At 44.1% G+C, this 27,390-nt stretch overlaps 1 protein-coding gene across 1 annotated transcript; it reads right to left on the bottom strand.

Annotated features, from left to right (window-relative positions):
- Nucleotides 1-13: 13 nt before the first annotated feature.
- PLA1A (phospholipase A1 member A) lies at nucleotides 14-27,317 on the bottom strand. Its single transcript, XM_081076532.1, has 12 exons — nucleotides 27,053-27,317; nucleotides 22,531-22,741; nucleotides 16,518-16,719; nucleotides 14,592-14,769; nucleotides 13,989-14,097; nucleotides 12,432-12,533; nucleotides 9,473-9,562; nucleotides 9,010-9,177; nucleotides 7,574-7,660; nucleotides 4,867-4,975; nucleotides 987-1,151; nucleotides 14-440 (listed from the first exon to the last, which is right to left on the bottom strand). The coding sequence occupies exons 2-12, from the start codon at nucleotides 22,601-22,603 to the stop codon at nucleotides 356-358; spliced, it is 1,368 nt and encodes a 455-aa protein (XP_080932658.1). The 5' UTR covers nucleotides 22,604-22,741; nucleotides 27,053-27,317; the 3' UTR covers nucleotides 14-355.
- Nucleotides 27,318-27,390: the final 73 nt, after the last annotated feature.

Raw genomic sequence — 27,390 nt, 5'->3', positions numbered from 1 at the left:
CCAACAGAACAATAAATGATTCAGGTATTCCATGGATTTTTTATTTTTTAAAAAGCATTTTCTCTGTATATATTTCTATTGAATCCTAGGTACAGATGCCCAAGGGTGTAGGGGTAATTGCTGTGAAGTATGACTAGGAAAGCTGAAAGGGTATCCATGGAAGGCTCTTCAAATTGGCAATGGAGATAAAGCTCTGTAAAATGAACTGTCTCTCCCCTCTAAGGTGTTGAATTATGGGGAAAATAAACAAGAGCTTTGCCTTCCTTCTTAGTAATAATGGCCTAGAATAAGTTGCCCCCCTCCACTCCCCCCCACCCCCCAAAATCCAGAGAAATGCGTCCTGCCCAGGCTTATACTAAACACATGCTATTTTCAGGTCACGAGAAACAGTCACATCTGCTTGTAAGTTCACTGCCTCAGGTAAGCAGACCATCTTTTTACTGAAAGAAAAGAGCAACAAGAAAGTATGTGCTCAGGGCGGGTTCCTTTTGGTCAAGAGAGAGGCCTAGGAGTTGTATGCTCGTGTATTTCCAGGATGTTGGGTGAAAGAAGTCTCCAGTCATCTGCTATAGGAGCCTATCCTGTCCTCCAAGGGCCGGGTACGACTCATACTACAAATGCCTGCTAGAAGCAGAGTAAAGGGGAGGGGCAATGTGACCACTGGAAGCTAAGGAGGAGGGAAAATGCAATTAGAAATCTTTATTCCAATGAAATCTTATATAGAAAGAAACCAAATAAATAAATATATTAAAATGGAGTTCCTTATATTGAAAAAGGGAGGAGGATTTAAAATCCACCCTCTTTTGCTTCCCAACATCCCCCACCTAAGATGGCCCTGCTGGAGTTTCAGGAAAACCCTGGGTCTTTGTCATCTCTGCATTGAAGAAGCTAATCACTGTGATGAAATGACAGCTCAACAAGCATCACATCTAAGATCCGTCTAAGGTCCGTGGGTGTACCTGGGGCGGGATGGGTGCTGGGCTTACTTGTCATGGACAGGCAAAGGAGCAGTGCAGAGCTTCCCAGCAATGGTCGTCCGGTCTTTTCTCCAAACCCGATGGGAAGCCTGCAACTTGAGGTTCACTTGGTGTATCTGGCACTGAGGGTCGGGGTGAGCGAGGACTCCTTTCCCCTGCAGTTGCTGCTTAGGTCTGCAAGGAAAAAGGGGAGTCAGTCGCATAGCATTTTTGGTCTTTGCTTCCCCTGGGCTCCGATGGGGCTTTGCTGTTAGCTGGAAAAATTAGCTCCTGGAAGGTGGGAACCACAGTCCTTTGTACCTTCCCCCACCAGCCCCTTTGCCAACACACCCACAGCTTTGAACATTACTCAGAAGATATCTGTTGACTTTTGAAACGAAACAAGTGGACACTGCAGCAAAATAGTAGCTCTAGGGTTTTCACGTCTAGGAAAAGGTCCCTCATTCTTAGATTCCTACTTGGAAAAGATCCTCACTTTCAAATCCTCCAGCCTGGAAATGGAGCCCTCTTTTAGGGCATTCAGAGAATTTTGTGTGAGTACTACTCTAGTTTAGATTGAACATGAATGTGTGAATGGGGAAAAAACAAACAACAGGTCTTGAAGCCAGACAGAGCTCGGGGTGGAATCCAGGTTTTGTTTTTTCCCAGCTGTGTGACTTTGGACTCTCACAGCCCTAAGTCTAAACCCCAGGCTTCCCCGTGCTAGCTATGAGCTTGAATCACCAGATTTGGTCATGTTGACTGAGCCTGGGGGTCCAGAGTGGAAACAGAATCCAGGTCTCTCTTAATCCATCACCTAGACCTTGCCCCTCCGAATCCCCACTCGTTTGCAAGATTTAGGCGTCGCTTTGGACTCATGCCCTTTGGAGACAAAGATGGAGGGAGGAGTATGAAGTGATCAACCTAGAGACTGCGGATCCCTGGACAAAGGCAAGACTCAGTGTAGAGGAAAGAGGCCTGCCAAGGGCATTGCCAAGCTGGGTACCGACCAGGCCCACCTCACAAGCCTTGAGGGCATTCTGTGAGGGAGCAGGGAAGGGATTTGCCTCCTGTGCCCTGGTCTGTCTGCCAACCCTTCCTAGTCCTCTTTGGGCTCAGACAGCAGGGATTGTGCGAAAGCGGGAGAGGGGGCGTGGCTCAGGCAGCATGGTGTCCCTTTCCGTTTTGGCCTCCGCAGTGATGAAATGTCTTCTCTATGTATTTTTTAACCCAGGGTTAATCACATAGTTTGTTTTTCCCTTTTGAGGAAGGTCTTGTGTATCACTTTGTTTAAATCTCTTTTGAGGAAGAGCCTGTAAAACTTTGCTTAAAAAGCTGTTCCTTTTGTTATACAGTTCAGAAGTGTTTTGAAATATTTCAGAGGAAAAAATAAGAAAATTGCTCACTCTGAGAAGTTGCTTGGATTGGAGGAGCTTGCATACTAGGAATATGAGGGATGTTGTGAGTGCCCAGGTAAGTTTTCTAGTTAGAAGGAAATCTTGGGGTTTCACGAAGCTGTAGAAAATAGGGGAAAGACTACACACAAACCCCCTCTCCTTTTTTTTTTCCAATTTCTGTTCTGCAAGAGATAAAAACCCCAAAGAATTGAAGATAACCATGTTCTGAAAGCCTTCTTCAAAAGAGAAATACAAATCTCTTGGGAGAGGGAAGAAGGAATCTGAGGCTGTCCATTCATATCACTCAGGGAACCTTTACAAGTATAGCTATTCCCATCTAGCAACCCTCAGATTTTCCTCTAAGCTGAAGCTGAACAACAAATGGCAACTACAATTTTATATACATATATACTTACAAGAAGCGGAGCACAGCATTAGGAATAGAGACAGTGGAAATGTAATGGCTGTGTGCGATGTTAGCGGGGTAGTGGATGGGGGGAGAGGGGTTGACACAGAGTGAGGGATATAAATGATAAATGTCTAAGTATTACTTTGTTTTGTGCACCTGAAACTTATTTAAAAAATGGTAAAAAAAATAAATTAAAAAAAAAAAGTACAGCTGTTGAAGCAATGCCCAGAAACTCGTCTGTGATTGGTCTGGGGTGGGGCTTGGTGGCAGTTTTCAAATCTCTCCAGGTGATACTAACGAGCATCCAGAATAGGGTGTCACTGTCATGACTCCTGCCAGTCTTGGCTTATCTACCAATGAGCTGGAGAGGTGATGAAAACACCTTTCTAGGAGTGGTACAACCTTGAAGTGATCTAAGCAAAATGATTTAGCTAGAATCTGCAGAGCTCATGCAGGCATCTGAAGATCTGTGTTGGGGTTCCACCTGCCTGCGAGCCTCGCTGTGTGGCCTTGGTGCAGGAGCCCTTGTTGGAGGCAAGGTGTCTGGGAACCAAGGTGAGTGCTCCTCCCAGCAGGATCTTGTCTTCCCTGATAGCACAGTTAGTGTGTGCAGCCTGAGAAATGTTTCCAAACCCAAATCCGACCGGGCCACCGTCCAGTGTCTCCCCTAACTGCTCTCAGGATAAAACCCAAAACCCCTAGCCTGCCCTTCAAGGCCCGGCGTGGTCTGGCCCCAACGTGCCCCTCCAGCCTCCTCTCTCCAGGCCTCACGCCCCGGCTGCCTGCTCCCAGTGTCCTCTTCGCACTAACCCCTGGCTTGGGTCACTCCTGTGTACCCTTAAGTCTCTACTTAGCATCATTTCCTTGTACTCGGTCAGGCTCCCTCATCTATGTTCTCAGAGCACCTGCCTCTGTTGACAATTGTGCATTTGTCCCTGAGCACACTGGTTATTTTCCTGTTTATGCTCCACGCATTCTCCTGCAAATCACATTTTTCAGGCTCCCCGCCAGCAGTTTCCAGAGAGGTGTGTACCAGAGGCACGCACAGGTGGGAGACAGCATTGGGCAGCGATTCGGGAGGGGCTGCATTTCGTCCCTGCCGCCAACTCCTGCCAGCTCTGTCCTGTGCTCTGTCAACACTCCACCACCCCACCCCCCTTCTGTCTGTCTAGGCCTGGGTTGGGAGTGGCTCTTCCTGTGGTTGATTTCTACATTGTCTCCCCCCTCCTCCTTTTGGGTTTTCAGCTCTCCCAACATATTTGTAATTACTTCCCTGAGTTAACTTCCTCTTATTGGTCTGCCTGGCTTGGGCTCCGGTTTCCAGTCTGGACTCTGACTGCGACAATGACTTACCTAATTAGTCTGTTTATTAGTAACTAACCAATTGCTTTTTTAAAAAAAACATGCACTGCTCAGTTCCTCCCCCTTGCCATGCAAGTTTTGTGATGCCCTAGAGTTGAAGTTCTCTGCCCTCCCACCTCGAGCCTGGTCCCAACCAGCTGCTAAGACCCAGTGTGACCCAACAAGGCTCAGACCCAGTTCCAGGAACTGGCACCACCCAGCCTCAAGCCTGCTGGCCCTCACCTTGCACTCATTTGCTGACCGACACTGTGCTTGTCCTTCTATCTGGTGACTCACCTGGTACTGTCGCTCTGCCCAGGTGTGGGTGCTTCCCAGGCTCGGGCCAGCCCTCCCTGGGCTGGTGGCTGAGGCTGTCCCACATGCTGGCATCCCTGATGCCCCCTGCCTGGATTCCTGAGCACTGCTTCCTATCATAGACCCAATTCATGTGTTGTCACCACCTGTTGAGACACCCCAGCACAGCTGCCTGCCTGCCTCATCTGCTTTTGTCTGAATACACTATGCTTGGACCCTGAACCTGGGACAGTTCTCCAGCGTGTGTGTGTAGGTGCACCTGGTAGGGTCTGCCTCACCCCCACCCCCAGCCCAGTGGGCTAGGCTCACCCATCAGCGGTGACACAGTTCCTGTTCTGGTGCGTGTGTGCGAGTGCATGTGTGCTTGCGTGTGTGCATGTGTGTGTGTGTGTGATGAAAAGGCAACTACGTCGTAAGGAGAGGCCAGTCATGAGGGACCCCTACTTACATGGTGATCTTGACTGAAGAGGTGACATTGCTGCTAAGGAAGGTGACCACGATCCTGGTGTCCTTGTTTCTCGGCTCCTGCAAGTGAAACTCCACGAGCCTGTGATGCACTAGGAAACCAAAGCAGAGCGGGCGACGAGGCCAGAAGTCGGTGAGTGCAGTCCCCAAGAAGCCCCAAAGAGCAGCAGTGTAATTAGGAATCTTGGCTCTACCTCTTAATAGCTGTGTGACCTAGAACAGATTACCTGTCATGGCAGAGCCTCAACTTCCTCAAGTGTAAAGGGGGGGAGGGGGGAAATGAAAATCGATACTCCACAGGTCTCAATGAAAATGAAATGAGTTACCACATAGAAAGTCTTCAGTGCCTGTGCCTAGGAAGCATTCAATGCGTGTTAGTTTTTATTAGTATTTGTAATGCTAGCTGTCCCGCTCCTCCTTGTTTGGTGTCATCATCTTGGTGGTGTGATTTTGAAAAAACCCAAACGGATCTATGTTGTACTAAGTAATTGACTCACAAAACATAGCAACCACCCCATCACAGACAGTGTCAGGGAAGCCACTAGTGTGCAGGACATGACTGGTCCCCTGCCTGTGGCAGCTGGGTACCTTATGGCCTCTCCACCCTCCTGGGCAGCAGCGTGGACACGGGGGCTGTCAGAGCCGCTGTCATCAACGTGGACCGGGTGAGCAGCCTAGCTCACAGTGATACCCCTGGGAACTGCTGTCCCTCTGGCAAGAGAGGTTAAGGAGCACAGCCTCCCTAACACCCCATCTTTTCCTTATGAAGGAAACATATCCCTTCTGTCTCTCTTTCTAAGCGGTTTACTATGGGATATAGATTGTTATGGTGATGGGCAAGTCTGAACCGAATGGGTAACTACAGTGTGGAAAAAAAGGCTAACTGACATAAGCTTTAGGAATTTCATTCTCTGGGCTGACTTTTATATATTATATCGCTTCTTCATTGATCAAGAAAGTTTCCTAAGGTTCTACTTCCTTCTCTACATTATCTGGAAGCCCCAGGAGGGCCAAGTCTGCCAACATTGGGTCGGTGGGAACTGGGAGTGAAATCCAATTTGTGCAGCAGTGTGACATGGCAAGCAGCACACAGAGCCCTGGACGTTTGAACACGAGACCTGGATCCAAGGCCCAACCCTGCTGCTGACCTGCTGTGTTGCCTTGCGTAAATCGCTGAACCTCTCTGTGCCTCAGTTCCTTCGTTTGTAAACAATAACCCTGGCATCACCTCATAGAACGTGGCAAGGATTAAATGAGGTACTAGAGGAAAAAAAGGCTTTGTGTGAAACATTGTTTTACAAGGGAAAAGTCATATTGTTAGAAAAATTGTTCTTTGGAGAAGGTTCTCCGCCCTGCTGGTGCATGCATGCCTGGCAGAGGTCAACGGCAGCCATTGTCTTGGTAAGCACAGCTGAGGCCCAGCCCAGAGTCCTGATGGCCTGGGAGACGGTGAGAGCAGGGAGCTGCCAGCTGCTGGCACCAGCTGAACTACCAGGGGAAGGTCATACCGCCGGGACAGCTTGGATATTCAGAACAGGAAGCTCAAAGCATATAAGTAAACACGTATTCGCACTGGCTTGTTTCTTTCTGTGCCCCTCTGAGGTTTTTGAACAGAAAGGACCATGCTTCTGGGGGCAAGGGAGGGGGGTCTCCCAACAAATACAAAACAGTTGGAAAAATTTTGGCTGCATGAATCTATCTCAGCAGAGACCTTAAAATGCCTGTAACTTTCAAGTGCTCCCCAGGCTCCCTGCAGCATGTATTTCTAGCTGTGCAAACAGGAAGGAGCCAGTTCAGGTTGCCGCGAAGAATCAAATCCAGGTCTGTGTGACCACAGAGTCTGAGCTTTGGGCTCCTTATCACACTGCACCAGGCCTTCTAGTATTAGGAAGGTGTGGCCACAAAGATCCCTTCACCAACCAGACACATGCGGATCAGAAAATCAGTTAGAATTAGCGTGGTCATATCATTTATCATCCTAACCAGCATACTTTTGTCCTGTACACACAATAACAAGCATAATCACAGGATAACAAGCATAATCCAGGAAGTAGAGTCACTCTAGTTAAGGAACAAATACTAGGTTGGTGTAAAAGTAATTGCGGTTTTGCAATTATTTTTAACCTTTTAAACTGCAATTACTTTTGTACCAACCTAATAGCATAGGGAAAGATGATGGTTCAGCCAGTACTGCACTTCACAGATTCTAAGACATACTTTTCTCTCACTTTTAACATCTTTCACAATCACTGGCACCTTAACTTCAATGAAATGCAGTGGTCGGAAGCAACGGTGAACAGATGGAATATATATGTGAAGGCGGAGGGTATTCCTCAGGGACCCTGACCTACGAGGGCTACCAAGGTGGGAGACACATAGGATGGGCAGCAAGGAGGGGAGAAAAAAGTATGCAGGAAGGAGGAAGCCAGAGATACTCCCAAATAGCTCTCTAGAGAGAAACCACACTGGAGGGCAGATTTCCACAGTGGAGTCATGGGTTGAACTAGCTTTGAAGGTTCTGGTTTTATCTGAGCCCAGTAGCAGCTCTGCCCCACCCCTCCCATGACATCTATGCCCCAGTCCTTCACCTCTCACCTTGGCTACCATGCTGGGCTGCACACAGCCCAGGCTGGAACCTGGACTCTGCTGGACTCAGCAGACATGAGCCATTCACTTTTCCCCAGACTTACCACAGTATGGAGCCCTCGAAGTAGTCAGGAGGTAAACTCTCACTTCCTTGGGAAGTGGCTCTATCTTGACACCTTGTTCCACCAGGCCTAGGAGTCAGAAGGCAAAGACAGTCGAGCTCTGCGGGCCATTTCAGGGTCCCATGGCACCCATCCATGTATTAATTAATGCACCCATTCATTCTACAAACAACTGCACTGCGTGCTCATTATGTGTCCTGTCCTATGGTAAGTTCCCGGGTACATGCAGTTCAGTCCAGTAGGGATAAACACACAAGTAAACAGGAAGTACATTGTTCAGATCATCTGGCCTAGTCTTAGGAGGCATTACTAAGAAATTTGAAATTATACCTCCAACTTGCAAAACAATCTACCTGCCAGTTGTTTTAATGGCATTTGTGTCCTGTGTAGTAGGAGCACAGGGAAGTGTTTGACCGGAAGAACAGTGGCTGACAAGTTGGGGAAGGGATTCTGGGCAGAGAGTACAGTTCGGGCAAAGGCACACGAGGGGAGGAAACATGAAATACGCTTGGGAGTACAAGGAGTTAGCACCCCTGGGGCGTTCAGTGCCAGGAAAAGGGTAGTGAGAGACGAGGCTGGGCACTGTGTGAAGTGGATGTTCTACCAGCTGTCCCATCTGGGGGAAACTGTGACATACGCCCAATGAGTAGGAAGTAAGGTTGGTTTGCTTTCTTTTGGAAAGTTAGCCCTAGCATTTTGTCCAGCTGGTTTCCATTTCATTCATAGAAGGTAATGACAAGCTGCTGCAGCTCTGAGTGGCAGTCTGGGGTAGGAAAGTGGAGGGGAAGGGCTCCAGAGGATTTTCTGGAGGCTTCATCCTGGATAACCCCAGGATGTTCCTAGCAGTGATATGCACAGGTGAGTGGAGGCCAGAGCCTACATCCTTCCCAGAGTCCTTCTCCCCAGACTGGCTTGGATCATCCAGGAATGTGCCCAAGCCAACCAGCCATTGGGCATCTCTCCAGCTGGTGCCTGGCCACCGCAGCCTCACACCTCTAAAGTGGGCCATGTGTGCCATTCTTGGGGACTCCCCCACAACACCTTGATTTAGGGTCTATCGGGAGTCTGAGGATGGCTGTCCAAGCTAGAAAGACCTATATCAAGCATCCAGTCTGCAAGGTGAAGCAGGGGTTCTTGACTATCCCAATGTTTCTGAAGCTGGGGAGGGACTTCGTGTGCAGAGTGTGTGCAGAGCAAGTATGGCATCAGGCAGAAGTATAAAGGGTGAAGGGTGGGACATAGAGGGCCCAATGTCATCTTCCAGGTGAGAAGAGGCTGAACAGCTCAGCGGTTAAATTTTCTTTACCCTGGTTAGGTACCTTTCTTGACCATAGGAGATCAGGAATTAAAGAGGTGACCACTAGCAAGACTTGAATCTTCGGCAAATTATCAAAGAAAGCCAAAGGGGTAGAATTTACCGATCTGTGGACAGGAAAGCAGAAAAGGATTGAAACAATCCAGACAGTGTCCAGCAAGGAAGGCCTTGTAGCTGGTACAGGGAAAGGCCATCAACAGACAGGAATTCTCCAGGGCGCTGATATAAAGGTACACAGCCCTCATGTGATCACAGATCAGATAACTGTAGCCTGAGAAAGAAACAAACACAACCAAGGTTTCATTTCAAGCCAAATGGAAACTCCCTCATGCTGTAACCTATTGAATTTTATATTCTGTATATTCAATAGGTTTATATACTGTAAACCTATTGAATTTTATATTCCAGCAGGCTGTAAGTACATGGGACGTCCCCTGAGCCACACTTAAAGAACATTAATGGGAGGAAGACCCTCTGTGGCCCACACTGGCTGAGTCAACATGAAGGCTGATGGTGAATTCTGGTCTCTGGAGAAGCGAGATTCAAACTCTGTCTGGATTTCTGACCTGCGTGAATAAAGCTGGGACAGCCAGGTTGGTCTTGGCCTCCGTTGACGTAGTAGTCCACGTGTCCGACAGGAATCCGAATACCCAAATCTGAAAGAAGGCAGAACCCCGTCACCTTCTTACTCCAGGGGTGTATTTTCCAGGTTCCACAGCACAGTCCACTGGCAGCACAGCCTGAGGTGTGCCCTTGGGAACCTACCCACTCTCTGTGCTGCATGGGTGCCCACCTCACTCCTAAGTGCTGTGAGACTGCAGAACTAGCCTTTGGTTTTCTAAAGGGAGTTTCCCACGCTGAAAGGAAGCAAAGAAGAAGAAATTCATAAGAGGACGCCATTTTTGCCTAATAAAATCAAGAAAAATATCCCTTAACATAAGTTTCAGTAAATCAATAAATGTCATAAGCTTGGTAAATTTCTTTGTGGAACAGTTTCTCTTTTGCTTCAAGTAATAGTTCAGATATATACGTTTGGAGCCACATTTCCACATTCTCCCATTTATTTTTGTGCTGTCCTAACTGAGCAGAAATGTGACCTGGCTACAAAAAGTTGAGTTTGAAAGACTATATATTTCATTTTATCGTTGTGTCTATATCTGACCCCACAGACTGGGTCAGATTCAGCTGCCAAAGACACTGATTTTCTCCTTCATGTCATCTGTCATTACTGCAAGCAATTTACTGTGTATTATTTGTTTAATGTCCTCTATCCAGGAGTTAAACAATGACATGGAAGTTATCCTTGACCCATCACCTGTCAGGTCAGCTCTACTTCCAAAATATATTTTGAATCTTTTTACTTGTGTCTCTACTGCCACCACCCTTGCCCAAGCCACCACCATCTCTCACCCAGACTCTTACTGCAAACACCTCCTAATGTACCTCCAGGATTGCCTTAGTGCCCTCCTGCAGTCCATTCTCTTCATAGCAACAACAGTAATCTTTTAAGGAAATCCAGATCACTACCCTGTTGTCATTGACTGCACAATAAAATTTAAAGTCCTATGAGTTTCTGTTTCTTTATTTATTTGTCTTGTTCCTTTGTTACTTTCAGTTTTATATCCCACATAACAGTGAAGTTATATGGTTCTCGACAGACAATAGTTTAGTGGTTACCAGAGGATAAGGGGGGAGGGGTGCTGGAAGCAGGTAAACGAGGTCAAATGTATGGTGATGGAAGGAGAACAGACTCTGGGTGGTGAACACACATGATATATAGATGATCTATTACAGAATTGTGCACTTGAAACCTATGTAGTTTTACTAACCATTGTGACCCCAATAAATTTTAATTAAAAAGAAATTTAAACTCCTTGCCATGGCCAGTCTAGTCCTGCTCCCTCTTTTTTTTTTTTTTTTTAATAAAAGAGGATAGTTTATTAAAAAGCAAAGAAATGCAGCTCCCGAGAGGGAGGAGGCTCCCGAATGGGATACTCCCTCTTCTTCAACCCCACTCAGTGCCTCACTCACTGCACTCTGTCCTGTCCCCACCCATGTCTGGGCTTTCATTTTGACTGTCTTCTCCACCAAGGCCCCACCACTTTCGGCTTTCTTTTTGGCTGTCCTCTCCACCTAGAATGTTGTTCTGTCAGCTCCTCTCACGGTTGACTCATTCACATCTGCAAAATCTCATTTCAAATATCATGTCTTTGGACAGACTTTCCTCAATTATCCTATGTGCAGTAGGACCCCCCCCTCGATCTCATATCCTCCAGATACATAATCACAATGTATAATTATCTTGTCTGTTTACTGGTATATAAGGTCCACAACAGCAAGGCCTTTACCTGTGTTTTTTCTGCTGTATTGCCAATCACAGCACAGTATCTGGCACATGTGAGTGCCTAATAAATACTTATTAAAGGAATAAATGAATGAACGCTTGCCCAACTAGCCTGTAAGTTCCAAGTGGGCAAGGACCTTATTTGATGCCTTGTTTACTGCGGTATTCTCAGTGCCTACTAGCTCAATAAAGATTAATTGCATAAATAGAATGATTCTTTTTGCCTTTGGCCACATTAAGAAGAGGGTCCAACTTTGAAGGGCACTGAGAGGCCTAAGTCAGGTAAATGGGGACCTAATCAGCAACGTATTTAACAAATTTAGGGATGAAGGAGTTAATCTTATTAATTAACATGGTTAATTAACCCAGCACCTAAACAGAGGCCTGTAGGCTTCGGTTTCCTATCTGTGAGATTAAGGTAGGAAAGGGGGTTAAACAATATGACTGCTTGAGTTTCTTCCAGAATCATGAATCTGTGAGTGTTGGATGCTGAAAGAAGGCTTCTGACCAAAGGGAATGAGACATGGACATCTCTCACTTGAACTTCTGATAGGCACAGATGTTATTTCTTCTCACATCCACCACGCTGAACATGGGCCTGGCACAGACTCATGGGCATTTGATATGCAGTCAAAATGAGGAGGAATGACCACTCCCTTTCCCTGCTGGTCAGAAGACCTTAATTTGATCATAATGGATTCAGAATTGGGGGTCTTTCCTGTGCCTGTCACTACTGGAGAGAGGAATTCTCATTCTTCGCTGGACTGAAGGGCTGGGCTCATTCCCCTGGAGGCCTAAGAATTTTCCCCAGGAGTAGAATGCCCCATTCCCCTAGGGCCAGGCACATTCACCCTGAAAAAGCAGTATGACTTTCCCATATGTCAGCCAGCAGCAGTGCCCACCCTGGCATTACCTAAGCATAAGGTTTAGTGCTGAATCAGAGAATGAGACTTTGGTCCACAAATGAGAAATCCCCTGCCTGCTGCTGGCTAAAAATTGAACCACTCATCTCAATGGTGAGAAAATGACAGAACTGGAGGAGACCAGCAAGATGCCGGGAAATTCCTCATTATTCAACAGAAGCTCAGAGGGAGAGGGAATCTGCAGAGTCACATAGCTATATGCCAGCTCCCTATCCCCTGCCCTGTGTGTATTCCCCCAGGAAGGTCCCCCCAGCTCACTGTCAGTGTCTGTGTGGATGGCTTCCACGAAGAGGGCGTCTCCAGGGTCTAGGCGCTCCTCCAGGCTGGCTCTGGTGTACTCTGGTCCAGCGGGGTCCAGTCCTGCAAGGACAGACTGATGTGAAGGCAATCTGTCTGCTCAGCCACAGGAACCTTCACAGATCCATTGCACTCCTACTCTGGAAGCCCTTCCAGTTCAGAATTCCCCCAAAAGGGCCCAAGGGCGGGGAATTAGCTCAAGACCCCCACACTTAGGAACTCCCATTTTGTTGTCTCTAACTTCCCAATGACCCAGGTTCGCGGGCTCTAAAATGAGTTTGATAACACCAACCATTTGGTAAGGGTAAATGTGAGTAATACCTGTATTAATCCTCATGTAGTAATAACAATAGCTGTAATTTTTTGCGTAGTTACTATGTGCCAGGCCTATCCTGGGCAGTTTTACACACTCTAGCACTCACAAGAACACACTGCAGTAAATATTACTATCCCCAGGTCTTTGGTGGATCCCTTCCCTTCCTCCCAAAAAGCTGACCCAGAGACAAGGATTTAAAATGCAAGGGGCTTATTTGGAAGATCACAGGAAGTATGATGAGGGAGTGGGAAAATGAGTCACAGAATGAAGCAAATTTTTGATGAATGGATTTCATCACTTTGGGCACTCCTTCCCACTAGAGCCCCTCGGAGAGACTCTGGAGAACATGACTCAGAATTGTCATATTGGAGGCTATTTGCCATACAAATCTAGCCCATTGTTGACTGAGGGTAGCTCCTGAAACATAAAGCATATTGTGCTTTTGCAAGTATTTAGCACACTGTTGAAAAGTGATTTCCACAGAGGGCCAAGGAGATATAAGCTATTACAACCCATCTTACTATTAACCTAAAAATAAAAGGCCTTTCAAAGTGAGAGACAACAAGCTTTTATTGGAGATCGGAAAGAATAGCTAACCAGGATTTTCTGGTCAATATGACAGAGGACGTGAGTGAGGTGCTTGCCTCCTCTCACGACCACATCAAAATTACGCTAACCTACAAACAACCATTACGGAGAAGCGCCTGAAGTCCAGCTGAACAGAAGTCTTACAACTGAGGACATCAGTCTGTTAGTTATAATAGCTGCAAATTTCTTGTTATCTTGGCAGACAGTTCTTGGGAACACAATGTTGCTTTAGGCCCAGTCCAAAGGTTATTTTGCCCCGTTTTAACATTCCAAGGTTTGAAGCATAAAATGTGCAAGGCAGTTCTTCTGGGATGGCAGCTCAGACTCGATTTTAAAGTGATTCCATCTATTATTTTTTTACATTATAGATGTAGAAACTGAGGCATAGAAAGAACTTCATGGCCTCTTACACTGACATTAGAGACCATACAATAATCACACAATACCATTTTATGCAAAAGGGCCACAGTAGCTAAATTTTAGTGGTCAAGGATGATTCGATCATAACACAAAAGGCTCCACACTGCCCTCTGCTTGCCTCAGCAAAGGCATTCCAGGGTATTCTCTCTCTGTCTCTAAACCTAGGAGGATAGACAGGGAAGAAACAGTGTTACCTGTAATCCATCCCAATTGGCCTTTGTAGAAATGTCCCACCATGCCCCCAACGTGGGCCCCCAGGCTAACACCAATGATGTGGATCGAGGACTCCGACACACCCAGCGCCTACAAAGGGCATTGACAGTGAATTGCATTTGGGTTTCACAGGGTCACACTTTCCCCTGAGGCTTTAGCAGCAAAGGGCCCTGGGTATGACATACCCACCATACATGCTTGGCAGAGAGAATAGATTTTTCATCTCGATAATCCCTTGCCTTCTTCCTGGGCTCCCCACCTTGAAAATCCTCTCACTTTCCCTTTTAGTGCCCAGTGTGTGTCATGACCACGGCCATTCCTTCTGAGGGAAGACTAAAGCGACCACTGGCATACCCCCTCTGACATGCAGAGCACAAGTTACAGAGGAGGCGCGGGACATTAAGAGCGGCTCCGTGATCTGCCCAAAGTCAGCACTGGAAGTGGCAGAGCTGAGATCTGAACCAAAGGCCGGCAAGCCACTGGGGTTCCACCTTAACGCTTCCCCTCATGTGTCGCTGTTTTCCTGTTGACCCCTCTCCCCTCCATAAGCAGCTAAAAATCACCCTGGGCCTTTCTGCGCCTACCAGGAGTTTACTGAGGAAACGGGAGATCTCAATTCCCAGTTTAACCACATTTTCCACGGCTGAGTAGTAGACACCTGAAGCCCCATACACCCAGTCCACGGCAATCACGTTAGCATCTGCTGACCGCAGAAGGGCGAAGACGAATTTCCCAATCCAGGCAGGCTTTGTTCCTAAAGCCCTAGACACCAGGACAAGAAAGTACAGGAAAATGATGTGCCAAATCCATTGCCATTGCAGAATCAACTGAAAAAAAAAAAAAGTCAAAAGTAGGGAAAGGAAATGGATCTATGGGCAGTAAATCACGCAGCACTCTGAGTATAGGGAGGACATAACCCCAAAGTAAGCCCGGCTCCTGCCTGCACACGTGGAGCCTTCGTGTAAATTATAACGGAGTGCCTTTTGTCCAGGTGGCTGCATGCTCATGCCAGGGCTGAGAGCTCAGGCTGACGTCAGCCCCACAGCCCTCAGGCAGGCACCTCTGTGTGGTGCACAGCTGTACACATGGGCACCAACCCTGCTGCTGTTACTTGTGGGAAGGAAAAGATAGCTTTGTATGATAGAGTTAAGATTTGCCATCTTAATTCTCATTCTAGAATACAGGCACTTTCCTTGAGCATGTTTTCATTTATTTGTGCATTTGTTCACTGCTTCAATCCATTCAACAACGTGGGCAAGGCAGTATGCTAGGTGCTTTGCAAGAAATAAAGAAAACTAAGGTATAGTCCCTATCCTTTTGGAACTTACAGTATAATAGCACTTTTCTAGAAAAATGAGAATGTTAAAAAAAAAAGTTTTAGAAAATTTTCTTCCCTAGCGATTGGGATCAGGAAAAAAGTTTTCTCAATGGCACGTAGTACAGGAACAATGACAGCACACTTATAGGGGCAGAGGAGCACAGACTGGGCATGCGCCATGAAATGTGGCTGTGGGGGATCTAGGAGCTCACAGAGTGACGAGCTCCCAGCTCTCTTAGCTATCACTGGGTTGGAGGTACACACTCAGCCTTGGATAGAGGCTAAATGTAAGACTTGCTAGGGGAGAGACTTTGGCACAAGAGTGGGGAGGGAGCCTAAGGAAAGAGTGGTGTGGTCCCCAGAATCTAGGGATTTGAGACACAGAGAACTCAGAGATGAGGGAATGGCGATCCTCTAGGCAGTGCCTCTGTGACCACCTCTTCATTGAGTGCCCCAACTCTAGTTGTCTACAGTGCTATTTCACCGCATTCTCTCCCTCTTTCCTCCAGGCAACCTTTCTGTTTCTGGCCTTGTCAGCAGGCTTTGGAGAGAAGATACTGGAAGGAAGGATGGGGATTAAATTGAGACTCAGTGACTATACATCACAACAAAATTTGGACTATAGGGCATCAAAGAAATTGAAGAAGGGAAGTGCCTAGCTCCTGAGAAACATTAGCCTCTGTGTGTGATGGAAGTAGCACTCATAAACAGAAGTTTCTTCGATCATAAAATCAGGGGGAAAAAGGAAAGAAAAGGAAATAAAATCCTAGATAAAAACGCCATGTTATTACTCCTGAGTGATGGTGCAAAGCCTATGACTTCTTTGGCGGAGATGAATCCTACAACCCCATGGTTCAGGAAAGAAAGGATCACTGAGACTATCTCTACAACCTCCCTTGTATTCCAGTATGGAAACCATGTCTCTGTGTGCTGGAGGGATTTTTCCAGATCACATATATTTACTGTTGGAGAGTTTGTAGACAAGGACTGAGAGGAAGAGTAGCATATATGATCAATAAGAATGAACAACATGTGTTCATGTTGACATGAGACACCTTCGAAGACAGCAGGAAGTGAGGGATGGGACATGGACAGTCGGTAGATCCATTTCTCCTCTTACTGCCCCACTAACTTCCTATGGTTACTTTCTAATTCTCAGTGGAGGCGATTCTATTGATTGGTTAGCTCCCACCTGAATCCATGGATAATCAGTTTGGTTCCCAGAGTGGCATTGAACCCAGAGCGTTGGATGTCACTACTTTCTTCAACTAGCTTCCCACAGCTAGGATCCAAACGGGTGAAGAGGAGAAACTGGACTTTGAGATTAGTGCCTTGGAGGAGATTGGCATTCTGGAAGTCAGTGCACTTTGGCTGTTGGGTAGGAGATGTATCTCCTGCAGGAAAAAAACAAAAGAAAACAAGAAAGATCCAAGGTGAAGTCATCTTTTCTTAGAAGGAAGAAAGGTGTTATTGAAAAGAAGAAAGAAACAGAAATTTACAGGCATTATAAATCAGCCTAGTGCAATAATCAGACTCATTTATTAAAAGCTGCATCATTTCTAAAACAAAAATCTGTGAATATTTTTCATACCTAAAGATAAAATACAGACTAAATATAAATAATGCTCAACTAGAGAAGTTTAAAGGCCATGGTGAAATGGATATTGTTATGGCTAAACTGAGTCCTCCCCATAAATGCGTGTGTTGAAGTCCTCACCCCCAGTACTTCAGAATGTTGCTCTATTTGAACATAGGGTCTTCACAGAGGTAATTACATTAAAATGAGGCCATTAAAATGGACGTTAATCCAATATGACCGGTGTATTTATAAGAAGTAGAAATTTGAACACAGACACAGAAGAAAGATGATGTGAAGACACATGAAGTCGATGGTCATGTATAAGCCAAGGAGAAAGGCCTGGAACAGATCCTCCTTTGTGTCCTCTTAGCTCTTCCTCACTCTAGAAAGGCTCCCCCCTTAGGTGTTTCGCGCTGCCTGTTCCTTCTGCCTGAAGTGTCTCTCCCCAGACATCTACATGGCTAATTCTTTCCCCTCTTCCAAGCCGTTGCTCCTCAAATGTCATCTTCTCTCCTCTAATCACCCTATTTAAATTGCAGTCTGCCTGTAGTCCTCACCCCAGTTCTCTCAATCTTCCTTACCTTGATCTATTTATTTTTATCTCAGTCATCACACTCTAATCTACTATGAAATTTATTAGTTTCTTGTAAAACTTCTTGTATATTGACTTCCTTAGATTAGAATATACTTTCAGAGGGGGCAAAAATTTTTATCCATTTTCTTCACTCTACTGCCTAGAATAGTACCTGCCACACACAATAAAAACCACAAGCTAGTTCTTAGGAAAGAATAATAAAAACTAGATGTACTTTTGATAAGACAGAGTAAGAAAAAAAGAGGAAAATCACAAGTAAACAATATAGAGTACAAAAAGGGGATATATTTACAGTAGATTTTTTAAACCATAAAAAGCATGTTTATACCCACCCAAAAGTTAAATATGCAGGTATTTTTCTGAAAATGGATGAGTCCCTAGAAAAATATAGCTTACTGAAACTTAGTCAAGACAGAAAAAACAAAAATCAAATTTGAAACTGCAGCATAAAGGAATTAAAACAGTACTTTTAAATCTATTCATCAAAGAACTCCATCAGGCCAGACAGTCTTAGAGACATTCTCCCAATCCTTCAATTATCTTACACGTACTGTTTCAGAAAATAGAAAGGGAAAGAGAGAATGCAAACTCATTCTATAAAAATAACCAAAATATCAAAACTGGACAAAGATAGAAGGAGAAAGGAAAACTACAGGCCAACTTTACTATTAAACATAGACATAAAAACCCTAGATAAGATATCAGAAATCTAAATCCATCAAAGATAACGAGAAAAAAAATCATGGCCAAGAAGAGTTTAATCCAAGAATGAAAAGGTGGTTTAACTTTAGAAAAAGTACAAATGTAATTCACGTGTAAGCAAATGAAAGAAAAAATAAAACTATATGCTCATCTCAATTGATGCAGGACAAAAAAAAGACTATGATAAAATTCAGTATCCAACACTGCTTAACATAAGAAAGGGTATCTAGCAAAAGCCTACAGCAATGATTACATTTATTGGTGAAACATTAGATACGTTCCATTTAGAACTGGAAACAAATGAGAATGACTGCTATCACTACTTCTATTAAATATTGTACTGGAAGTCCTAGTCCTAGCCAGTGAAGCAAAACAATAAAATGGGATAAAGTTTAAAAAGAAAAAATTAAATTTATAAAGAAAAGGGGGAGAAAAAGTTGCCAATATTTGCAGATGATAAAACTGTCAGTCATTTAGGAGTATGGAACATGGCACAGTGAATTCTGCTCATATACCCACTGCCCTCAACCACCACTCTAACCAAACAGTAATGACAGATGAATATCAAAAGAGAAAAAAAATCTTCAATTTTTTTTCAAATTTCAAATAGAATTCAATTTCAAATAGAATTTCAAATAGAAAGATAACATCTCCACGAATAAGAACAGAAATTCAAAATGGTGCTGAGTTTCAGGTTTGGGAGAAGGCAGTTATAAGAATTCACCTCTGTGAGGTAAGTGGGATCCAAAGGTGCCCCCTGTCCAGTGTGGAAGACCAGCACAGGCCCACCTGTGGTAGCCAGTTGTGGAGAGGGACTCCCCAACTCAGGAAAGGAAGCTAAAAACCAAAACAATACAAACAAAAAATAGCGATTGACTTTTCACCTGGGGCTATAGCTTTGTTTAGGGAGGCAGGATGGAAAGACAAGACCTCACTAACAGTGGCTGAGACACTCACCTAACTGGAAGAGAGAGCCTGAAGATTGGGGGATTAGTGGGAGATAGACAGAGACAGAGAGAGGCCAAAAACAGACTTTTCATTGAAAATTAAAATAAAACAAATTTATGTTGTTAGAAGTCAGATACTAGTGATCTTTGGGGAGGTAGCAACTAAGAGGGGATACAGAGAATGGGTTTTATGATCCTGGTAATTTTTAATTTGTTGGTCTGGATGATGGTTACACAGGTGAATTCACTCTGAAAATTAATTAATCTGTGTATGAATAATCTGTATTTTCCTGTGTTGTACTTAACCTGTGTTGTGCTTTAATAAAAAGTTTACTTTCTAAAAGCCTGCAGATAAAATGCTTAAATATATAAAGAAATCAAATGTTTACAAAGATATTCAATATAACCAATAAGTGAATCATGAATTCATTGCAGGTAAAATAACATTTTTTTAAATCCTTTGATATAGACTTTAAAATAAGTATGCTGAGAATATGCAAAGATAAAAATAAAGACAGAGCATAAAGAAATTGTGAAATAAAAACAGGCATAAATTATACAATAAGATATATAGGAAACAGTTAATTAGAAAATTGGAAATAAAAAAGAAAGTTATTAAAAAAGAAACCAATACTATAATGTCTAGTATAGACATAAAACACAACTTTTTAAATATAAAAGTGCAGTTAAAAAGTACAGACAATAGATGAAGAGGCTCCAAAATTTATCTAGCAGTTGTTCTTTAAAGGAAGAAAACAGAAGAATGTTCCATAACAAAAAAAAAGATATGGGGTCTCTAATCAAAAATTATACTCAAGGTAATAAACAAGATAAAAAAATAAATCTATACTATGCAGATTACAGTGTAATTGCAGAACATCAAGGATAAAAAGATATACTTAAAAATTCCCAGACAAGAACTGACTCTGGGTGGTAAACAAACAATGTGATAAATAGATGATGTAATACAGAATTGTACACTTAAAACCCATGTAACGTTATTAATCATTGTCACCCCAATAAACTTTACAAAAAATTCCCAGACAAGCGCATTGGAAAACTTAAAAGAAATGGATAATTTTCGGGATCAAATATATGGTGATGGAAGGAGAACTGACTCTGGGTGGTGAACACACAATGGGATTTATAGATGATATAATACAGAATTGTACACCTGAAATCTATGTAAATTTACTAACAATTGTCACCCCCAAAAATCTAATTAATTAAAAAAAAAGAAATGGATAATTTTCTAGAAAAATATAATTTACTAAAATTGACTCAAGAAGAAATAGAAAACTCAAATAAATCAACTAGCATTCAAAAACTGAATTGGTAATCAAGAGTCTTCTCTGGCCCTAAAATACACTAGAGCCACATGGTTTTATTTGAAAGTTCCACCAAACCTTTAAAATACAGATAATCCTTATCTTATAGAAACTGTTTCATAGAAGAAACTTATTCTATAAGATTATAATAATCTTAGTATCAAAACCAGACAAGGGCAAAACAAGAAAGAAAATGATAAATTTCCTTTATGCACATATAAGCAAAATAATAAATATAAAAAGAAATGTTGGCAAATCATATCCACCATTGTATTAAAAAAAAAAACTACCATGACCAAAGGATTTGTCCCTAGTGATTTTAGTCTGATTGGGCTAGTTTGTAGGGTTTAGAAAAAAATATGAGAGATTATCTTTACAGGACAATTGCTTAAACAAGACACCAGAAGCAGAAATGATAATAAGAAATAAGAATTAAGACAACAACATAATATTATACTGTTTTTCCTATCGATTGAATATGAAAAACATTTGATATTACAGTGTTGGCAGAGAGGTAGAGAAATGGCTATGCTTCTTCTATAAAGAAGTTTCTCTAAAGAAATTTTTCTCTAAAGAAGTTATAACTTCTTTGCAGGGTAATTTTTCTCACATCTATCAAAAATGTAGAAGATATAAATCCTTTCAGATCTAGTAGATAATGTATAAACAGCCATTAAAAAAAACTGCTCTGTATGTTGATATGGAAGGATATCTCTCTCTCCCCCCCACACACACACATATACACACACAGCACACACACAAATATACTGGGGGTGCCAAAACAATGTATACACATTTTAAGAGATGTTATCTATGCTCAAGCAGTAGTTCGCCGTAATCAGAAGTGTCTGGATGCTGATGGTCACCACTTCGAGCACCACTTGTAATTGCAGAAGTCAAACGTGACTTGTAGTTATCTTTTGTTATCAGTATATATTGAGTATTACAGTTAATACAGTTTTTTCCTTTCTTAAAATGTGTATACATTTTTTTGGCACCATGTGTGTGTCTGTGTGTGTGTATGCATGTGTTTATATTTATATATTTATATGGAGGTTTTATACATACACACAAATAAATGACACATGAATCTAGGCAGCACCTTTTAAAAGCAACCCATTAATGCAGGTCGTGAACACATACATGCAAACTTAACTGGAGCAGGGAAGGGGTGCTGAGTAAAGGAATGAAGTGTTGTAAGGAAGGTCTGAATCATGAAAGCCCTTTTGGAAGATTTGAAGAGCTAACGAAAAGGTAGCATGAGCTACTCCAGGCAGAAGGAATGACACGGTCTAACGCTGGGGAACGAAATTAAATATCTTGTGGACATGATAGAAGAGCAGTCTGCTGTTGGGACCAGAGAGAAGGGAACTTTCCAAGGGTGGGGCCACTGCGGTGGCGGGCAGGGTAGTGGGTATCTTCACTAGTCAGAGAATCTCAGTTCCACAGGAGGATTTAGATTTGTTTATTAAGCAAGCGGAAATGGTGGGTGGGGGGTTTAATGGGAAAGGTAGTATTCAAATAGCATCTGAGGGAGGTTGTTTTAACCATCATCAGGGATTAGCAGGGACTAGGTTATCGGTGTCCTGCCAGGAGGGATAACAAACCTGAACTTGAGTTGGGTCAGCAACAGTAGAAAGGACATGTAACAATCTCGATGACAAAATCATTGTTAGTTTGGAAAGTTTAAATTTAAAACTTTTTTTAAATGAAAAATATATCTTGGAACAGTGGATATTTACAGGGTGAAAGTGAATCACATTTTGGAGTTAATCAAATCTTATTTTCTCATATTCATCCTGGCTTGGGCAAAGTGAAAAGGAATAATGAGGATTTTAGAAAAATGAGTAAAACAACTAGAGAAAGTTCAGTTTTTCTGACGTAAGAAAGTACCCCTGAGTACCATCATTCCCATCATGACTGTAGGGCTGTTTCTCCCTCTTACAAATTCATCTCAGAAGAGAGAGGGTTTTTAGGGGACCTTCCAACCGTTACTGCATAAGTAACGGTTTGAGAGAGAATCATTCCACCCAAGGCGGGAGCCCCCATCTTACCTCCACTCCCAACACTGAGCCACAAAAGAAGCCCCCACAACCAGAAGCATCGCTCCCATAGGTCTGAGTACATCGCTGAGCTGAATGTCTCCGAGCTGAGGTGAAGCCGAGCCCAGTGCCAAAAAGATCACATAATCCAGCCTTTCAGAGTTTTGAACATCAAACACCCACTTGATTTTCACTCCTACTAATCATTAACTGGCTTCATGACCTGTAAAAGAAAAAATAAACTCTCCCTATTTGTTTAACCACCACAGTTGTTCAGTTTCTTCTTTTCAGTTGAAAATACTTTTTTTCTTCTTTTTTTTTTTTAAAGCAGGGGACATTGAAACACATTGTCCTTCCTCTCTGAGCCAAGCATCATCAGGAAACTATTTCCTGTACCTCTCCCACTTCCCATTATAAACTTAGTAAAAACCAAAGCAAAAGTCTTTCATCTCTGTGTGATCACAAAACCCTTATTGTACTGGAATTATCTGTGGACAAGTTTGTCTCCCTAGGAAGACTGAGTGATTTGCGGGCAAACACCTTCTCTTCATTTTTGAATCCCCAGTGCCTAGCAAAGAGCTGAGCCAATAATAATACCTGTTTAGTGTACATTTAATAGGCAGAATGGAAGAAGCTTAAGTTTGTCCCTGGAGAGCTCTAGCCTGTCATATTATCGTGGGGCTAGATGTGAAGTCAACCTCTAAGAAGAGATGTTCAGCTTCTTAAATTCACAAAGAAACAGAATGGTACAGAAAGAAAATGACCTATAGAGACCCTGTTCCTAGAAGTGGCAGAGCTGGCTTGGAACCAGGGCGTTTCCAGTGTACCTTGTGGCCTCTTCACCGAAAGGAGTGGCAGAAACCACAAAGAACTAGTTCTAGGAAGGTGGGGGGCCAGGCAGAGGGTAGGATATTTGTTGCCCAGCTCCTTAAATTGTGATACATGGCTATGAGGAAGAAAACTTTCCAGCAGGGCCAGTATCAAACTTTCTGTGTAATAGCTCTATGAAGTGAGTAGTGCCTACATATGTGTTTTGCACAGCTTTAGGGTATAGAGAGGTTAAGTAACTTGTACAAGGTCAGTCAGAGTTGAGATGTGAAGCTGGAAAAGCTAGCCCCAGAGGCCATGCTCTGAACCACTGAAGCCGACAGCAACAACCCCTGAAGAGAAATCGGTACCGTGCCAATCAATGTAGTTGTGTCAGACCTGTTGAAGATGAGAATAAAACGATTTTGGAGGGACCAGCTCTTCTCCTCATGCATATGATCCCACTGATAAAGCATTGCTGCCATCACGAAGGAACATGGCAATAAATAGGGCACTACTGAAGACAATTCTGGTATCAGAGACCAAGCGAGGTGCATTCATTAGTTCAGGTCCTCAGAGAAGAAGGTGCCAGGACGGCACGCGAGAATCATTAGGGATAGCGAGAATCATTAGAGAATCACTTGTGAATAAGGGAAGCTAAAGATGGAAAGAAGAACATTTAGACTGCGATGCATACCTGACACCTGTGAAGGAGAGGGGAAAGGAAAGAAAATCACAGAGGAAGAGACTACCCCGGCCCCACCCTGCTCAGTCATTAGCTGGGGTCAGTCTCAACACAAAGACCGAGGGAAGATACAGAAGGGCAGCAACGGGGACCATGAAACAGGTTCCCACAGCAGGAGACTGAGGGCTGCATTTTCATGGCCACGCACACCAAGGCCAGAGCTGGTCCACCAAGCCAGTTATTCCAGTATTCTTTGCACATGGCTTTAATGCACTTTCCGTTTCACATTCATCATCTAGTCAATGCTCTCCAGCTCGGGTTGAAGTGGTCCGATCCAGCACCATCTGCCTCAGAAACAGCCAAGGAACTTAGGACGGATTATTGGGCCCAAACTAGACACACTGAATGAGAATCTTTGGGCTGGACCCAGGACTCGGCAGTTCCAGCAGGTTACACGAGGGTGGTATGCATGCCAGAACCACTAGTCTACTCTTAATTCTTACTATAGCCATCTCCATTTTACCAGTGAGGAAACTGAAGCTTAGACAGGCCAGTGGCCTGGGGAGCACTGCTTAAGGGGTGACATAGTTTAGAAGGTGAGAATAGAGAGCTTTCTACCAGAAGACAATGAGGGAATACCAATTTATATTCAGTGTACATGGTATGTCTCCCCCGAGGAGAACGTCACCCTCAGGGGGGCAAAATTCTGATCTGGTTGGTTCACCCCCAGTGCCTAGCACAGTGCGTGTCACATAGCTGTTGCTCAATAAATATTTGCTAGTCTCCTGGATTCAGGGCTGGTGTGGAGTAAGAGACACTAGGAAGTCTGCCTCCATTAGAGCGGCCTCCAGTGGAAATCATCCTGCTGGAAATGCATGCTTGCTCAAGGTCATGTTTCCCAGTTTCATTCATTCAGGTTCTACCTTCCCTACTCCTGCCATATTCACTTACCACCTGCACTAATACTTATTTCAAGTTTTCATTTATTTAACTTCCATGTGCTGGCATTGACAATGGGAGATGGTTGTCCCTGTACCATTCAAAACGACAGGAAACACTGGTTTGAAGCATGGCCCTCTATTTAAAGTACAAACCTCTATTCACAGCTCTACAGATCAGGAGAAACCAAAGGTTTCTTTGGTTGATTCTGTCCCCCTCTCCAGACAGCTTCATTTTAGACTCATGCTCTTTAGATGTTATAGTTGAAGGTCCATGGGCTCCAAGCCCAGAGACCCGGGGCAGGGGTTGGGGGGCACTTGCCTGAGACTACTATGCTAGTACAGATGATGATACCAGGGCCCAAAAGGGTGAAGTAGGAACCTTCAGTGGGGCAGGTATAACTAAGCAGAGTAGAGAGAGAAGTCCACATTGTGACCCAGGTGTTGAGTGGGGTCTCCTTGGTGGCAGAGGAGGAGGCTCTTTGAGGAGGGAAGAGACTGCAGATACTCTGTCCATTTCAGTTTTATTAGCTGGGCTCAGCTCTGCCCTCTCCCTACCCTTGCCCCACATATGGCAAGCCAGCCTGCAACTGGTGTGCCTCTTGACTCTACCTCATACTTGTGGGAAGGTGAAGATAGGCTGCTGCCATCTCACTCCTGGGTTTCATTTTGGCTTTATCTAAGGAAAAAAAAAATTCTAATTATAGCTAACAATGAGGTGTGCAAAGACAAAAGGCTTTGGAGACAAAGTCCTGGGTTTAAACCCCAGCTCCATCTCATCCTAGCTGCTGACTTTAGACAAATGGTGACTTCTCTAAGGCTGATTTCTTCCTCTGTTAATGGGTTATGGTGAACTGCCTGACACACAGCAACTTTCTTCCTTTTTCCTTCCCCAAATGGAGTCTCACTTATTCTTTAGCTGTCACTTTCCCAACCCCCAAGCCCCAAAGATGAAAGAATGATGGCAAAGCTATCCCCCATGCCCTGTCTCGATGATCTCTGAATCCTTAATCAGACCCCAGCAGCCATTCCTTGAGGAGCTAACCCAGTCGGCTGGTTGACTGTGAAATCATCAGTCTCCATTCCTTACCCCACACTCCCAGTAGTTCTGTTTAAAAAAGAAAAATATGTCTACGTGCTCTGGAAAGATAAAGAATAAATGGAGAATGTGGTGGTTGAGGAAGCCAATGCTAATTTTGCAGATCTTAAAAATGTATATATTGCCAAGACTTCCAGACGACAACATCTAGCAATCTTAGGCAACAAAGCAAATAAAGCACCATCACATAGCGGGTGAAAAAAATATAATTAATCTTGGTAATATTACACATCACCTGTTTTTCAGTTTACGTAAATTAACTTGATAAGCACGACAAATTCACACTGTCAGATCATTTTTATTGACATCTATAACAGTGCATATAATTATCTTTCCCTGTTCATGCTCACCCTCCCTTCTCTCTCCTACCCTCCCCCACCACACACACACACACACACACACACACTCACACACAACACAGACACATAGCACTCATAGTCGGGAGAGAAGCCGGAGACCGTGAGCCCAGATGCAAGTGGATGGGCAAAGGTAGTGATGGGAACGTGCAATTATTCTCTTCTGACTGCTTTTCTCAGAGAAATGGAAAGTGAAGTCGCCAGCTGAGTTTGGGAAGGAAGTTTAGAGGTTTGAAAAATGGAGTCGTAAAGTCTAAACTCTTTTTTAAAGTGCACCTGTGATGAAGAGTGAGAATCTGCCAAGCAACTAAATAGAATCTCTAGAGTCTTTCTCTGTTGTCTCCAATTGTGGCTGAAGTCCTACAATACACCATCAAACAACAAATGCAAAGTCCCCACACTCCTGCCCCCACTCCCTCTGTGCCCCCCTCCCACCCCCCCACCCCGTTCTAAAAAAGACTGGAAGGATTTGGAAATACAAATCCATGGAGGACTTACTAGGAGGGAGCAGAACTGCTGTGACCAGACCTCCCTTCCCCACCTCCACCAGCTGAAAACCAGGGACTGAAAGGAAAAATCCTGAGTCATAGTTATGTGGAGTTTTCCCTTCCCTTACTGAATTGGGAGGGAAGGTGGTGCTCTTCCTTACCCTTTACAAGCCAAATCAGGGAGGGCCTCCAGCTGATAAAGACAGCGGCCTGTGGGGAAGCCTGCACTGCCACTGGAGAACGTGAGCAGGAAGGATGGGTATCCCTTAGGCCGAGTGGACCCCTCAGAAGATGGCTGGCTTAAGCCTTAACTGCCAGCGCTCCACCCGTGAGGCTGGTCTCAGGGCCAACACTGGAGAGGAGCCAGGAGCCCCAGAAGAGGGAGGGGAGGAAGGGAAGAGGCGTCCACGTCCCCATTTCTCCTCTAAGTCTCTTGGGCCCAGGACCGACTGTGAAGGGGAGGAAGGCGGGCCTGACATTAAAGTTTTAGAATTGATTA

The sequence above is a fragment of the Rhinolophus hipposideros genome (assembly GCF_964194185.1).
Source record: "Rhinolophus hipposideros genome assembly, chromosome: 2".
Taxonomy (NCBI): Eukaryota; Metazoa; Chordata; class Mammalia; order Chiroptera; family Rhinolophidae; genus Rhinolophus; species Rhinolophus hipposideros.
Note: the sequence above shows the minus strand (reverse complement) of the source record. Positions and strands in the feature narration are given on the sequence as shown.